The 16998-nt window shown below is 53.7% G+C and overlaps 1 protein-coding gene across 1 annotated transcript in view; it reads right to left on the bottom strand.

Moving 5' to 3' along the window:
- Positions 1-15213: 15213 nt before the first annotated feature.
- The window catches only part of ATXN10 (ataxin 10), a 155564-nt gene continuing 153779 nt past the window's right edge, over positions 15214-16998 (bottom strand). The window contains exon 15 of the mRNA XM_077757899.1: positions 15214-15818. Coding sequence (XP_077614025.1) covers positions 15214-15818 — 605 coding nt within the window. The remainder of the gene's footprint in view (positions 15819-16998) is intronic.

Genomic DNA, 16998 nt, shown 5'->3' with positions numbered 1-16998 from the left:
ACAGCCGCCTTGACCTGCCGCCCTGCTCTGCACCTGTGGGCTTGGGGCGGGGGCAGTGCCTGCTGGAGGAGCGGCGGTCCAGCCCCACCGTGGGCCCACGTCAAGGGGCTCGCCCCTTTGCGGGGCACCCCCCTCCCTCCCTCCGTCTAGAGAACAGGGACTGAGCTCTGGAGCCGGAAAGCTAGGGCTCTGCAGCTTGAGGGCCCGAGGCCCCGGCGTTGTCTCCTGCACCCCCGTTCCTGGGCCTCCCGCCCTCGTCCCTGGGCATCCCTGGCCCCTTCAACTACCTGCTGCAGCCAGCCTGCTTGGTCCCTTATAGCTGTGTGACCCTGGGAAAGTTAGTCAACCTCTCTGTCCCCAGGTTCCTCTCTATCAATGCTGTCCGCCCCAACCCCGGGTAGGGGCCTCATTCGACATCACAGATACTCATCCTCAGGCGTCAATCCTGGTCAGAGTGATGATGTCTGACCCCCCGGGCCAGAGTTGGGGCCCTGAGCCCACCATACAGGCTCCTTGGGCTGTCTTGGCCCCCTTGTTTAACAAAGGTACGTACCTAAGATATGTACCAATCGGCCCAGCAGAGGGACACAGATAAAGGGGTCACCCCAGGGCCGGTGCTGGGGTGTCCCCCTATATTCTCAAAGCCAGAGCGGGTGGGGGCCTCGCAGGGTCAGGAGGAGGATGGCCCGTGTTGGGAGGGGCCCGTGCCAGCCTCCATTGTGTGCGTTGTTTCCTCGAATTACTGAGACCCCCGGGTGCAGCTTGAGGGGGGGGATGAGAAGGGGGGGAGCAGACGCCCGCACCAGCATTTGCAGGGGCGACCCTCAGCTTGTCCTGGTGAGGAGCCAGCATGCCAGTTCCGTCCACGTGGGTCCCACTCCCCCGTCCAGCACTTCTGGCCACAGTCTTCAGCGGACGGATCCCCGTTGTGGGTAACGGACTCCAGGGAGGTCTGGCCCAGGGGAGGAGGGGCCTGGCCGAGCCTCGGCAGCTGGCCGTCCAGACCCCCCACCCGGGGGTGCCAGCGCAGGGCTAGCAACAGGGACACAGGAGAGGCGGAGGGAGGCGAGGGGCGGCACAAAGTCAGGGCCTGCGTTCGGACCCCAGCCCGGACCCCGGAGGCCGCTGGCTCAGCTCCCCTGAGCCTCAGTTTCCTTGGGCGAGGCAGAAACGAGCGAACGCCCCCACGGAGCCCCTGGGGGAGGAGGGCTGGTGCCGTCTCTCTGGAGCCGGTATCTCGGCCACCGCCGCTGTTGGCAGGAAGCACGCGGAAGCTCACGGGGCTGCCCACGAGCCCCCCCGCCCTGTGGCCCAGCCACTGAGGGGGCCGCTGGGAGACGCGGGTGGGCCAGGTTTGGGCAGAGGCCTCCCTTGCTTGACTGGCCTCAGCATGAGAAGCCCAAACCCAAACAAACGCAGCACCAGCCTCCACAAGAGCCCGTGTGTCTGCAGAGAGCGCCACCCCCCGGGCCATCTGCGGCGGCCCCGGCGGGGGCAGGAAGAGGTTGGGAAGCATGTGCATTCAGCACGGCCCCAGACACAGGGTCGCCTCCTTCGGGCCCCACGCCCAAGGACCCTGGGCCGCCTCCAGCGTCCTGTCCCCGGGGTGGTCCCCAGCCCTGCCCCCATCCCTGCCTGCACCTGCCACCGGCGTGAAGGATGCCCAGGGGCCTGTGGGTATTGTCCCGGGGCCACCTGTCCTGGCCCCGGGCAGGCACCCGGGGTCACGTCAGCCCCGCTCATTCACACGAGCCTGAAAGGCCGCCCTTCCAGGCAATTGCCCTTCTCCGCCTCAGCCGCGTCGGAGCTGCGCAGGGGGAGGGGCCGGGCAGAGCCGAACAGTATTTTTTCTGTTCTCTCCTGCACAGATGGAATTCAATTAGGAAAGAAGAAACCCAAGCCCGGCCAAATTCTGCTCTAAAAAAAATCTTGCAGGAGAGAAACATCTTCCCACATCCTTAGCAAATCAGTGAGATCAGCGGCTCCTGTCCAGTTTCCTCCCCGAACGCAGGGGACGCGGCCAGAACGTTCCCCCCACACGGAGCGGGGGCAAGGCGGGAGGGGGAGCTCGCTCCAGCCCCTGACCCTGTTCCCGCCCCACTAACTCTCCCCCCGAGAGCAGGAGCGCCCAGTGGACGGGGCCAGCTCTGCCGCCGCCTGTGCCAGACCCTCGGTGGGGTCGACGGGTGTCACTGGGTTCTGAGGGAAGAAAGCTTCTCCCCGTCGCCCAAGCCGCCTCCTCCGCTGTCCCTCCGGGACTCAGCCACCGCCCAGGCCAGCCGGAAGCAGCCTGGGGCCTGGACACAGCAAGTGCCTGCCGGAGGCCGGGGCCAGGGGCCTGCCCCCCACTGCTGTGGCCTCCGTCACCCGGTCCCCTCCAGGCTGCTCCCAACTTCAAACACCCATTGCTCCTAAGCAGTCACCGCAGAGTCAGCTCGTGGCTGCCCCGTCCTGCTTCACGAGGACCAGCCCGGTGCCAAGGAGATGACGGCCCGGAGCCTTCCGGGCGCTGTCGTGACGGCCCAGCCCCACGCCCGCCGGCGAGTGGCCTTCTTTGGAGGAAGATTGGAGGCTCATCGAACGCCCTTTCCGATCTCTAAATGTATCACTGGCTCCGGAGATGGATTCCACCTCTAGAGCCAACGCTGTCAATATGAAGCCAGAAGAGAATCAGGCTTTAGAAGCAGCAGCCCAGGGCCCTCTGGCCTCGGGTGGGGGAGGAGGCCACCAGGAGCCTGTGTCCTGGGAAGAGGGCAGGGCCAGTCTTGGAGTCTGGGCTCTAGCCACGCCCCCTCCCTGTTCACCCCCTGCCCCAGACTCGGGGCGATTCAGGCAGGTCCTTATTGCCTGGGGTGCCCCGTCTGGGAAACGGGTGGGTTGGGGCCCCGGGCCCCAGAGCACAGAGGGGGGAGGAGGAGGTGGGGAGACAGCCCCTCTCTGACCCGTTGATGGTACAGTGACAGTCTGCCTGCCGTCTGCTCCCACCTCTGCACCTGTTCTCTCCTCCACCTGCCCAGCCCCCAGCCCCTCCCCTGCTTCTCCGCTCTCTCCCACAAGTCCTGGGGCCCATTCGGCCCCAAACCCCCGGCTGTGAGTTCCCTGAGCGAGCACTCCTCTCTCGGGCCACCCGTGGGCCCCCCTGCCCCAGTGCAGATCCAGCGCAGGGAGGGGGCGGGATGGAGCTGAGCTCCTGCCCCCACGGCAGGCTGGTCCCTCCTCAGCTGCAGGGCCGGCATCTGCAGGAAGGACCCCCCCCCCTGCACCTGCCTCTTCCACGCCGCCCCAAGGATGCTCCCTCGAAGCACCCGTGTCCTTGTGAAGGGCAGCCGGGCCGGCCCCGGGGCAGCACCGCCTTCCACAAGCCTCCCCGCAGCCTGCTTCTCCGGGGGGAGGGCCGGCCAAGGCCACAGGGAAGGAAGGGGCAGAAAATGCCCCTGGATTTCAGCGCAGCCCCGGCTGGGGTGCAATTCCCCTGATGTTCTGAACCAACGGGAAGCATTTCAATCCTTCTGAGGGTGACTTGTCTCACAGATTGCCGAGGCACTAATTAGTGCTAATTAGAATCTGATCCACTCGCCAAGGCAGTCTCTCCTGCTGGGGCAGGCGGGGTCCCAGGAGCACGTCTCATCTCGAAGGGAGTAGAGTCTTTTATGCAAAAAGGCCCCCGTGGGTAGCTGTGGGGGTGGGGTGTTTTGTGCCTCCCCCAACGGCTTTGAGGACGTCCCTGTTAGAAGCGATTCTGTTCCAACGTGTTTGACACATTCCGAGGGGAGAAAAGACAAACGCACGCCTTTGAGAGATGGGTGAGGGGGGACAGGGCAAGGCCGGCCGAGTGTCATCCTGGGCGTCTGTGCAAAGGCACCAGTGAGGCCTCCCAGGCCAGGACGAGGCCGCGGCAGGGTTGCCAGGGAAACAGTCTCCCCCTGGAAGGGGAAGCTGCACCTGGATCTTCCCTTTCTCTTGCCCAGGCCCCTCTCCCGAGCAGGGTGACTGCAGACACCGGGCTGGGCCCTTGCGAAGTCCGGAGAAGGAACTGGCGTTGCAGAGAGAGGCGACCCGAAGCCTGGTGTCCGGCGGAGGGCAAACAGCCAGTGACGGCTTTGGTTTAAAAGTCATTCCGGCCACTGGAACGGGGGATGGACTGTGTGAACCCCCGTAACCTTGACAATGGGTCAAGCTTCTCAGTTTGACAGGGAAATGAGGCTCCAAGGGGTGAAAGGAGGGTGCTCAGGGTCACAGGTGGGCTAGTGGCAGACTGGGGACGGGGGCTCAGACGCATGTCCAGAGTCCGGAGCTGGGTCCAGTCACCGTGGATGGGCTCCCAAAGTCACGCTGAGGACTGGCCGGGAATGGCTCCCGCTGCCGGCCTTCATCACAGAGGCTGGCTCTCTTTCAGGGCTCAAGAGTCCAATGCTCGCTTCCGTTTTGCAGGTGGGGGACTGAGGGTCAGGAAGGGAGGGGACTTGCCCACAGTTAAAACCCAGATGGAGCAATGCTCTGCCCTCCCGCTGCCTTTCGGCCGTGGTTGCGCCCAGGCATTTACAGTCTTGATATTTTTATAGAAAACACCCATGTGTACGTGTGTCCTGCTTTTCTCCACTGACAGGTGGCCCACCTCGGCCCCAGGCACGGAGCCCCAAGACTGCAGGTCCAGGGTGAAGGGGGAGCATTCATTTCACTGAGCGGAACCTCGATGGCTCCCAGGGCACATCTGTGAATGGGGTCTGTCGGCTCACAGATTGGCAGAAGCACAGCTCTCGAGATGCCTCTCTCCCTGGACCCAGGTGCTCTGTCTGTGTCCGTGGGGTGGGGGTGGGGGTCCTATTGTGCTGCCCTTGCCAGTGGCAGACAGACCGTCCTGAGGTCAGGGAGGATTCCACCCGACTAATCCCCGACCGGGGCCAATTTGCAGGAGGGGGAGAGTAAAAGGTCAGAACCTCGGGACTTCTGATGAGCCCCGGGACGGCGATTCAGAGTCTGGGTCAGCTACCCGTTAGCAAGTACCTCCGCAGCGAGGCTATGGGCAGGATGGGGCCTCACTTCTGGAACATTCCTCAGGCTCATTTTTTTCAAAAGCAGCTTTATTGAGGTATAATTGTCAATTAACGGCACATGTTTAAAGGGTGCCGTTTGATAAGTTCTGACATATGCATGCATCCACCACAAAATCAGGCTAATGAACAAATCCGTTAGCCCCTAAAGTGTCCCCTTTGCAATCAGCCCCGCCTTCTCACATCTCCTTGTCCTACCTTGTCCCCGGACACACACCGATCTGCTTCCTGCCACCATACATTAGTCTGTATTTCCTAGAATTTTAGACAAATGCACTCATACAGTATGCCTCTCTGTTTGCCTGGGTGCTTACTGATTTTGAGATTCCCCTGTAGCGTGGGGTGCATCGATAGCACGCTCCTTTTTACTGCTCAGTGTACATATATCACAGTTTGTCCTTTTAGTCACTTGCTGATACACATTTAGGTAGTGTCCAATGTGGGGGTCACACATAAAGCCGCCAAGGATATTGATATACAAATCTCTGTATGGATGGAAGTTTTCTGTTCCTTTAGGCAAATGTAAGGGCGGAATGACTGGATCATAGAGCAGGGGTGTGTTTGACTTCTTAAGAACTTGCCGAAGGGTTTCCCAAAGTGCTGGCGCCATTTTATAGGCATGGCCACCAGCACTGGGCGAATTCTCCCACATCCTTGACAACGCTTGGTATTGTGAGTCTTTCTCACTTCAGCTATTTCAAATAGATGCAGACGGCAGCTCGCTGGGATTCCATTTTGCATTTCCCCGACGAATAAAGATACTGAGCACCTTGCCATGTGCCTGTCTGCTCTTCCTAGATCTTCTTTGGCGTAAGCTGTTTTGAGCATTTTTTTTTTTTTTAGAGTGCAATGTTTGTGTTCTTATTTTGGGTTTTGAGAATTCTTTGTACATTCTGGATACAAGTCATCAGATACACGCTTTAAACTTATTTTCTCCCGGGTTGTGGCTTGTCTTTTTTATTCTCTGGACAGTATCTTTCAAAGAACAAAAGAAGCTTTAATTCGTATGAAGTCCAATCATCAATCCGTCCCTTTATGAATCATGTTTTTTTGGTGTTGTAGCTAAGAGATTGTTGTCTAACCCAAGTCCGCAAAGTGGTTCTAAAGCTTTTATAGTCTTAGGCTTTCCATTTGGGTCTGTGGTCCATTTTAAGTTAATTTTTGTCTAGGGGGCCAGCTGGGGGCTGAAGTTTGCTCTTCAGTTTGCTTGATTTTGGTTTTGCACACATTTGTTTTGCACAAATATTCGAATGTTCTGACACTATTTGTTTAAAGGGCTATCATACGATCATTTCTCCACTGAGTTGACCTTGCACTTTGTCAAAAGTAAGTTGCCTGTCTATGCATGGGTCTCTATCTTGTTCCACTGATTTATCATCTTCACACCACTACGACACTCTCTTGATTACAATAGCTTGTAAGTCTTTAAATGATACAGTGTGACTTCTCCAGTTGAGTTCTTGTTTTCAAAGCCTTTCTGGGGGGACCAGGGTGGCTCAGTCAGTTAAGTGTTCAACTCTTGATTTTGGCTCAGGTCAGGATCTCACGGTTTGTGAGATTGAGCCCCGCACCGGGCTCTACACGGAGCCTGTGGAGCCTGCTTGGGATTCTCTCTCTCCCTCTCTCTCTGCCCCTTACCGGCTTGTGCATCCTCTCCCCCTTTCTCCCTGCCTCAAAATAAATAAATAAACATGAAAAGAATTTAAGGTTCTGTTTTTTTTTCTAGGTTCTATCCATTTCCATGTGCTTACAAGAGTCAGTTTTTCACTCTCTAGAGGAAATCTGTTATAGTCTGAGTGGCATGGAATTATATCTATACAATGATCTGGGGGTAAGTGACATTTTTACAATATTGAGTCCTTCTAATCCATAAACATAGTCCATCTCTCCATTTTTGAAGATCTATTTCTTTTGGCAATATTTTGTCATTTTCAGGGTACTAGGTCTTTCACATCTTTTGTCGGATTTACCCTTAAGTATTTCATGCTTTTTCAATACTATTATAAAATGAATTTTGAAGTCTTAATTTCTGATTATGTGTTGCTAGGACATAGGAATACAAATAATTTATGGATACTGAGCTTGTTTCTTCAAACTCGTTAAACTCATTTATTGGTTCTAATAACTTTATTGTAGAGTTGTTGGATTTTCTGCATAGAAGATCATGTCATGTGTGAGTACAGAGTTTTACTTCTTCCTTTACCATCTGGATGTCATTTACTTATTTTTCTTGCCTGATTTCCCTGGCAAGGGGCTCCAGTTCAATGCTTAATAAAAGCAATGAGAACAGACATTCTGTTTTGTTCCTGATCTTAGGGAAGAAGATTCAGTCTTCTATCATCAACACGATGTTAGTTGTAGGTGCTTTGTAGATGCCTTTTCTCATATGGAGACAGTTCCCTTCTATTTCTAGTTTGCCGAGTTTTAATCAAGAATGGATGTAGATTTTCTAATATTAAACCACTCTTGTATTCCTTAGATAAAAATAAAAGCTTACTTGGTCATGCTATGTTGTCCTTTTTGTATATTGTTAATTGGGAAATACATTCCTTCTTTAATATTCTGAGAGTTTGTGTAGAATCCCCTAAACGTTCCATAGAATTCACAGTGAAGGCATCTGGACCTAGAGTTTTCTTTGTGCATTGTCAATTTCTTTAATAGATATAGGGATATTCAGGCTATTTATTTCTTCTTGAGTGAGCTTTGGAAGTTCATGCCTTTCCAAGAATGTGATTGCTTTAACTAAGTTGTCAAATTTATAGGCACGATGTTGTTCATAATATTCTCCTATTATCCTCTTAATATCTGTAGAGTCTGTAGTGATGCTACCTTCCTCATTTTTAATTTTAGTAATTAGTATCTTCTTTTTTTCCTGATGAGTCTACTTAGGGTTTTATCAGTTTCATTGATTTTCCCAAAGAGACAGCCTTCAGTTTCATTTTTCCCTTCACTATTTTTCTCTATTTCATTGATTTTCACTTTGGTCCTCTTCATTTCCTTTCTTTTGCTTACTTTGGGTTGAACTTGCTCTTTCTCTATTTTCTTAAGGTGGAACTGGGGTCACCGAGTTGAGATCTTTCTTCCTTTCTCATACAGACATTTAGTGTATCTAAGGTGAAGTTAATCTCTGCTTTAGCATCAGCTCACAAATTCTGGTCTCTTGTGCTTTCATTTTCTTTCAGTTTTAAATACTTCCTAATTTTACTTTTGGTTTCCCCTTTGATTAATGGGAGTATAAATTGTTTAGTTTCCAAATATTTGAGAATTGCCCAGCTATTTTTATATTACTGATTTCCATTATGTAAGAGAATAATTTGTGTAACTTGAATCCTTTTATATTTCATGAGCCAGAATATGATCTATCTTGGTAAATGTTCCATGTGCACTTCAGAAGAATGTTTATTCTGCTGTTGCTGAGTGTAGCTTTCTAAAAATTATTATTAGGTCAAATTGGCTAATAATGTGGCTCAAATCCTATATATCCTTGCTGATTTTCTGTCTCCTTGCTCTGTCAGTAGTTGAAAGAGGAATATTGGACTCTCTCTCCATAATTGTGATTTAGTTCCCTCTTCAGTTCTATCACTTTGTGCTTCATGTATTCTGAAGATCTCAATATTTAAGATTATTGTGTCCTCTTGATTGACACCTTTATAATTATGAACTGACTTTCTGTGTCTCTGCTAATATTCTTTCTTCTGAAATTTACTTCCATGGTAAAGTGCTTACTTTCGTGGTTGAAGCTACTCCAACCTTCTTTGGACTACCATTTCTACCCTTTTACTTGTAACTTATTTGTGTCTTTAGATTGAAGGTGCATTTCTCATATGCAATATTATACTCAGAACTTGATTTTTTTTTTTAAAGCTTATTCATTTGTTTGAGTAATTTCTACACCCAACGTGGGGCTTGAACTCATAACACTGACATCAAGCGTCTCAGGCTCTTCTGACTAAGCCAGCCAGCTTCCCCTAGACCTTGATTATTCTATTCAATCTCAATCTCTGATCTTTAATTGGGGGGTTTAGACAACTTACATTTAATGTGATTATTGATATATTAGGTCTCTTTGTTTCCTGGATTTTTTGTCCTGTCTGTTCTTTGTTCTTTTTTCTTTTATGCCTTATTTTAGATTGAGTGATTATTATTATTTTTTTTAATTTCCTCAGTTATGTCTCTCTCTGTTGTGTTATTTTGGTGATTGCCTTAAGGTTTATACCATAATCTTTAACTTACCAGAGTCTAGCTTCAAGTGGCGTGTGCCACTTCACCGAGTACAGGGTAAGAACCTTACAGGAGTATTTCCTTTCCCCCCTTCCTGGTGCCATACATTTCACTTATTTTATAATTACATTTGAACAATCATCTCTTAAAAAATTGAGGTGAAATTCACGTAGCAAAACTAACCTTTCTTTTAAAGTTTATTTATTTATTTTGAGAGAGAGAGAAAGTGGGGGAGGGGCAGAAAAAGAGGGAAAGAGAGAGAATCCCAAGCAGGCTCCGCATTGTCAGCCCAGAGCCCAGTGTGGAGCTGGAACTCATGAACCATGAAATCATGACCTGAGCTGAAACCAGGAATCAGACGCTGGGGCGCCTGGGTGGCTCAGTCGGTTAAGCATCTGACTTCAGCTCAGGTCATGATCTCACAGTTTGTGATTTTGAGTCCTGTGTTGGGCTCTGTGCTGACAGCCCCGAGTCTGGAGCCTGTTTCAGATCCTGTGTCTCCCCCTCTCTTTCTGCCCCTCCCCCATTCTCATTCTGTTTTTTTTCTCTCTCTCTCTCAAAAATAAACATTAAAAAGAAGTCAGATGCTTAACCAACTGAGCCCCCCAGGCGCCCCTCCAATTAACCATTTTAAAGTGAATCATTCAGTGACATTCAGGACATTCATAATGTTGTATAAACACCACCTCTCCTGAGCCCCAAAACATTTCCATCCCTCCAAAATAAAATCCCGCACTCGTTAAGAAGTTACACCCCATTCTCCTCAGACCCTTGACAACCACTCATCTGCATTCTGTTTCTATGGATTTACCTCCTCCGGATATTTTGTATAAATGGAATCACTTAATGTGTGACCTTTGTGTCTGGCTTCTTTCACGTAACATACTATTTTCAAGGTTCATCCACATGTGCGTGGCCTATATCAGTACTTCATTCCTTTTTACAATTGAATAACATCCTATTGAATGCACATACCACAATCTGTTTACCCACTCATTCACTGACGGACATTTGGGCTGTTTCCACTCTTTGGCTACTTGTGAATATTGCCGCTGTGAGCCCTGATGTGCAAGGATTTAAGTACTTGTTTTCAATGCTTTGGGAGAATTGCTGGGTTGTATGGTCATTCTATGTTTAACTTCTTGAGGAACAGCCAAACTGGTTTCCACAGCAGCTGAATCACTTTATATTTTTACCAACAACGTACGAGGATTCCAATTTCTCCACATCCTTGCCTGTGTTTATTTCCTGTGTTTGTCTGTTTGAACCATAATCATGTGGACGTGTGTAAAGTGTATTTCCCTGTAGGGTCCGTTTGCATTTCTCTAATGACTCCTGACGTTGAGTTACCTCTCATGTGCCTATTGACCGTTTGTGTCTCTTCTGTAGAGAAGTGTCTCCTCAGGTCCTTTGCCCACTTTAAAATTGGGTTCTTTGTTGTTGGAGTTGTCAAACTCATTATATAGCCTGGATACTACACTCTTATTAGATATTGGACTTACGAATATTTTCTCCCACTCTTTAAAAAATTTTTTTTTAAATGTTTGTTTTATTTTTGAGAGAGAGACAATGTGAGCGAGGTTGGAGCAGAGAAGGAAGGAGACACAGAATCTGAAGCAGGCTCCAGGCTCTGAGCTGTCAGCACAGAGCCCGACGCGGGGCTCGAACCCACGAACTGTGAGGTCATGACCTGAGCCGAAGTCGGACGCTTAACTGCCTGAGCCCCCCAGGCGCCCCTTCTGCCACTCTTTAGGTTGCCTCTTTACTATCTTCATAATGTCCTTTGATACACAGAAGTTCTTAACTCCTGGGAAGTCCTAGTTAGTTAGTTAGTTAGTTAGTTAGTTCATTGTGGGTTTGGTGTCACATCTAAGACTCCATTGCCAACTCCAAGGCCATGAGGCCTTAACTCCTGTTTTCTTTTCAGAGTTTCATAGTATCTCTGATCTTTAGGTGCCTGTTGATCCACGTCCAGTTAATTTTTGGACATGGTGTGAGGTAGGGGTCCGACTTCATTCTCTGGCATGGGGATATCCCGCCATTATCAGCACTTGTGGAAGGGCATAGTCTTTCCTCACTGAATGGCCTTGGCAACCTTGCTGCAGGTCAGGCGGCCATAGACGTATAGGTTTACTTCTGGATTCTCCAATTTGCCCCTCTTGTCCACACACCTGTCTTCATGCCAGTACCATACAGTTTGTCTTCCTGTAGCCTTGACGTACGTCACGACATTGAGAAGTGTGAGTCCTCCAGCTCTGTTCTTCCTTTTCAAGATTGTCTTGGCTCTTTGGGACTCTTTGCAATATCACATGAAACTGAGGGCTGACTTTCCTATTTCTGTGAAAAAGGCTGCTGTAGTTTGGATAGGGACTGTACTGAATCTGTAGATCACTTTGAATAGCTCTTCCATCTTAACAGCATGAAGACTTGCAATCCATGAACATGGAATATTGATCCATTTATTTAGTTCTTTTCAATTGTCTTTTGAAGAGATCTAAATTTTAGAAAATTAACATGTGCTCATGTATACATACCCACGTAGGTACCATTTACAGTGTTCTTAGTTTCTTTACATAGATACATATTTTCAGCTGGGATTATGTTTCCTCTGCCTGAAGGACTCCAACATTTCTTGTAGAGCAGGTGTGACGCTAACGAATATTCCTGCTTTTGTGTGTTTAAAAATCTCATTTTCATTTTTCCTTTTCAAAGATACTTCACTGTGCACATATTTGCTGGAATTATATTTTAAGAGATATTTTTCAGGACGCCTGGGTGGCTCAGTCGGTTGAACGCCGACTTCGGCTCAGGTCATGATCTCGCGGTTCGTGGGTTCGAGCCCCGCGTCGGGCTCTGTGCTGACAGCTCGGAGCCTGGAGCTGCTTCAGATTCTGTGTCTCCCTCTCTCTCTGACCCTTCCTTACTTGTGTTTTCTCTCTCTCTCTCTCTCTCTCAAAAATAAATAAAACAAACAAAAAGATTTTCTCCTTATCACTGGTTTTGAGCAATTCGATTATGATGTGCCTTTCTTGGTGTAGTTTTCTTCATGCTTCTTGTGCTTGGAGTTTGTTGAGCTTTTAGTTCTGTGGGTTTATAGCTTTCATCGTTTTGGAAAAATCTGATCATTATTTCTTCAAATATTTTTTCTGTTCCTGCTTCCTGTCTCAGGGACTCGAATTATACATTCATTGGGCCGACTGAAGTTGACCCACAGCTCACTGCTCTCTTCGCTGGGGAGGGGGGATTCTTTCTCCTCTGTGTGTTTCATCGCGGGTAGTTTCTATCACTATGTCTTCAAGTTCATGAATCTTTTCTTTTGCCGGACTGATCTTCTGTTAGTCTGTCTACTGTGTTTTACATCTTGCACGTCGTAGTGTTCAATGAAGTTTGATTTGGGTCTTTTTTTTAATCCTCCCCATCTCTACGTTATTATTTGAACTTGCTGAATACGGTCAGGACCTCTTTCTCCGTTAATTCTGGTGGTTTCGGGGGGGGAGGGGTAACACGAACCTGTTGCTTCATCTTGGTCAGAAGCAGAACTCTCTCTTTTTATTCCACGTACTGGTAACCTCCCCCTTGCTGGGAGTGTGAGCTCACGCAGAGGTGGACAAAACAAAATGTCAGCCCTCTTCTGACTACAAGTCGTCTTCACGGCCTCGCGAGGGACAGCCCAGCCGGGGGTGCTGTCGGGCCAGCGCAGCACAGATTCCCCGGACGGCGGCAAGCCCACCAGAGCCGGCCGCCCGGACGCACCCTGGGGCCCTGTTCACGCAGGCAGGACACCCTGCGGGTCACCGTCCTCATGGTGCCAGCGCCGAGAGGGCCTGGGGCCCCCGGGCAACAGCTCCCGTTGGTGCTCAGAACGCAGTTTCCCCCTAAGTCGGACAAACAGACTGATGACCCAGCAGGAAAGGTCTGAGGGATGACAGGCCAGGACGAGGGGCCAGGAGCAATCTACCCGGCTGGGGGCAGAGTAAAGTAATAGGCAGCTGAGGTGTTATTGTAATTCCGGCTGCATCAAGGGGAGCCTGGAATCGCGGTAGCAATGGCCACGGTCATCACCACCCTGGTTCTCGAGAGCTGCCGTGTTTGGGGCGTTGCCTGTTGGCTCACGCTTTACTCGTCCCCATTTGGGCTTGGTGAGGACTGAGGCTAGTGCGTGTCTGGGGAGGTGGCACGCTCCCCTACCAGGTCCACGCGCGGCATGGAGGGGCGACCTTGCCCTTGGGATGGGGAGCCAGAGGTGACATGCACCAGGTCTGTCTTCAAGCGGGGCCCCTGCCTGAGAAGTCAGATGCTAGACACGATGGCCTTGCCCCTTGCCGGGAGGGGCCTGGGCGCCGGCGCTCTGGGGCCCAGTCCAACGCCAGGGCTGTAATCAATCATCAGCCAAGTCGAGAAGCCCTGGCTCCCTAGCCAGTGGCAACGCCAGCAGGTGTGTGCGTGTGTGCAATTGTGTGTGTGCGCGCTTGTGCGTGTGCACTTGTGTGTGCGTGTGCGCGCTTGTGTGCGTGTGTGCACTTGTGTGTGCGTGTGTGCGTTTGTGTGTGCGTGTGCACTTGTGTGTGCACTTGTGTGTGCGTGTGCACTTGTGTGTGTGCGTGTGCGCAGGCGCACGGTGGCGAGGACTCCCAGAGGTCTGAGTGCAAGGCTGACACGGGGGTGCTGAATCCCTCCCTANGCGCCGGCGCTCTGGGGCCCAGTCCAACGCCAGGGCTGTAATCAATCATCAGCCAAGTCGAGAAGCCCTGGCTCCCTAGCCAGTGGCAACGCCAGCAGGTGTGTGCGTGTGTGCAATTGTGTGTGTGCGCGCTTGTGCGTGTGCACTTGTGTGTGCGTGTGTGCAATTGTGTGTGCGTGTGTGCGCTTGTGTGTGCGCTTGTGTGTGCGTGTGCACACTTGTGTGTGCGTGTGCACTTGTGTGTGCGCTTGTGTGCGTGTGTGCACTTGTGTGTGCGCAGGCGCACGGCGGCGAGGACTCCCAGAGGTCTGAGTGCAAGGCTGACACGGGGGTGCTGAATCCCTCCCTAGCCTCCACCTGCCGCAAGAACGCGGCCGCCAGGGTGAAGCTGGGAGTGAATCTGGCCTTGATGCTGATTAAAGCACCCACTGAGCGTCCAGGACACTAGGGTCGGGCCCACTCCCTCGGGCCCTGGGTGAACACCGCGTGGGAAGCTGGCAGACCTAACCCGCCTCACAGCCCCCTGGAGGCTGAGGGGAGGCGGCCAGCGCTGCCCGGGACTGCAGACAGCTTGCCCTGCAGCTCCCCGCCGAGACGCCCGGCTCTGAGCAAGGAGCAAAGGGCTTCCTTCCCCTCGTTATTTGGTTGGTGAGTGTTTACGGGGTGCCCACCATGTGCCAGTGCCTTTGGGGGGCTTGGGGGTCGCAGCGTTGAGCAGAGAGGTCGAAAGCCCTGCCCTCGTGAACTAGACAAAACAGGAAGTGGACACTCGGGGAGGGGAGGGAGGGCGGGGCTACCGAGAGAGGAGGGTGTGGTTGCAATGTCACCGAGGAAGTGACATTTCAGCAAAGACCAGAAGGAGGTGAGGGAATGAGCCAGCGGATATTTGATGGAAACGTGTAGAGGCAAAGGGAATGTCAGGTGCAAAGGCCCTGAGGCAGGAGACTGATTGTTAAGGAGCATCCGGGGTCTGTGCGGCCGGAGGAGAGCTGCGGGAAGGGGGGGGCGAGCAGGTGACCGGCCAATCCCGGCGACACTGGCCGCGCTGTGAGCCTGAAGCANGCCCTGAGGCAGGAGACTGATTGTTAAGGAGCATCCGGGGTCTGTGCGGCCGGAGGAGAGCTGCGGGAAGGGGGGGCGAGCAGGTGACCGGCCAAGCCCAGCGACACTGGCCGCGCTGTGAGCCTGAAGCGCCTTTGGAGGGTACCCGGCGACAAACAACACGAGGAGGCAATTACCAACCTCACAGCACATGGAGGCTCACGGTGGCTTAGGCTGGGAGGTGGCGGGAGGCGGCCGGCTCCGGGGCGTACCCGGAAGGTAGGACCACAGGTCGCGCTGCCGGATGCGCGGTTGGAGGGGGAGGGCGCCAGGAAGACCGTAAAGCTTTAGGTCCGAACAACCGGAAGGCTGGGGTTGTCCTCGTGTGGGGGGTGGGGAGGCCGGCAGGGGCCGCCCCGCGGGCGACAGCGGGTAGGGAGTTGGATCCAGGGTCGGGGGCTCAGGGGGCGTCGGGGCGTCGGACGCCGGTGCACCTCCAGGGAGCGGGTGTCGGCGTCTGAGAGAGACAGGCCGCCGACTCGCCCCCGGGAACGCCAGCACCGGAGAAGGAGGCGGCGGGGCGGGCGGGGGAGCCACGCCTGAGGTCTGGGGGACCTGAGGTCCTTGGTGGCCTCGGAGCAGCGGTGGGGGCAGGGGCAGCGGGGAGGCTCTCGGGAGCAGCCGTGCACCTGGGGGCGCTTTCACGGAGAGCAGGGCAGTGACTGTCTGCTGCAGGCTGGGTGGGTCACGGGGCCGAAGGGAGAAAGCCCAGGGCGCGACCGGAGCGGGGGAGCGCTCGGCTCGGGACAGGAAGGGGTGGCCAGCTGGGAGGAAGGCAGCCCCCTGGGCAGAGGCGCCGAGGGCCTCAGGCGGCCGTGGTCACACCTGCGTCCCCAGCTGCCCGGTGAGTCCTTCCTCCAAGCAGGTTCAGGGCTCGGGGGTGGATTCCTCCAGACAGGAACCCCACGTGGGGCAGGGGACGCTGGGGGGTTTTGCGGGTGCGTGGGGAGCACGGTGACAAAGAACCCTGCGTCAGGTGTGGACAGAGGGGAGGGGGGAGGCCACAGAAGGTTCCGGGTGGGCTTCCGGGCACGGACACAGGGCATTCCGCGCTGTGCCCGTGGAAGGGAGAGGCTGAGCCGTGGCTGGAGTCCCCCCTCTGCCCCCTCTGCCTCAGTGACCTCGTCTGTAAAATGGGAATAATGCCGGCACCGGCCTCACNGGGTGACGGGGGAGGGGGAGGAGGACCCAGGGAGGCAGGGCTGCAGGCCTGTCTCTGAGGGTGGGAAGACCCCCAACCCCCGCGCAGTAGCAGCATGAGTGGGGAGCGAGGAGGGCGGGAGGGACCCACGGCTGCCCCCCGTGGGGCAGGCGGAGGGGCGGGTGCTGCGGGTCAAGTCCTCCTCACTCCTGCAAGGCCCGCCCCCAGAGGGCAGTGCAGGATCACCTCTCGGCCACACGGTCTCCCCACGGCTGGGAAGCCGGCTCCTTCCGGAATCCTTGCAAACAGGCCGCCCTGCCAGGGTCGGGGTTTACTCTCAAAGCTCCTCCGTTCTTCTCTGAAGCGAACGCGGTGGCGGGTCGGGTGCCCCCCACCCCCCAGCTGGTGTCCGTGCTGCCCCACTGCGCGTCCCGAGAAGCCGTCACTGTCCTCTCCACTTTGTACAGAAGGGAACCCAAGACCCGAGAGGTCAAGGAGCCTGCCCGAGGCCACACAGCTAGGAAGAGAGGGGCTGAGGCCCAAACGGAGGAGGCCGAGGGCCGGNGTCCGCGTCGCCAGGAGAGAAGGCGGGAAGCGGGGAGAGGGCCCTGCCCCGGGCGCGTGCACCCCTGCCCCGCGGCACCTCGGCCACACGGGCGGCTTGCAGGCCGGAGCTGCAGCAGTTCTCACCCCACGTTCACGGGCTCGGCCCTGGACGAACGGCGAGAGGGCCCGTGTCCCCGGCCGTGTCTCCACGACCCTCCAGGACCTGCCTCCCCCGCTCCCCGGGGGACTTGTGGGAC

The sequence above is a fragment of the Crocuta crocuta genome, unplaced genomic scaffold (genome assembly GCF_008692635.1).
Source record: "Crocuta crocuta isolate KB4526 unplaced genomic scaffold, BGI_CrCroc_1.0 scaffold143, whole genome shotgun sequence".
Taxonomy (NCBI): Eukaryota; Metazoa; Chordata; class Mammalia; order Carnivora; family Hyaenidae; genus Crocuta; species Crocuta crocuta.
Note: the sequence above shows the minus strand (reverse complement) of the source record. Positions and strands in the feature narration are given on the sequence as shown.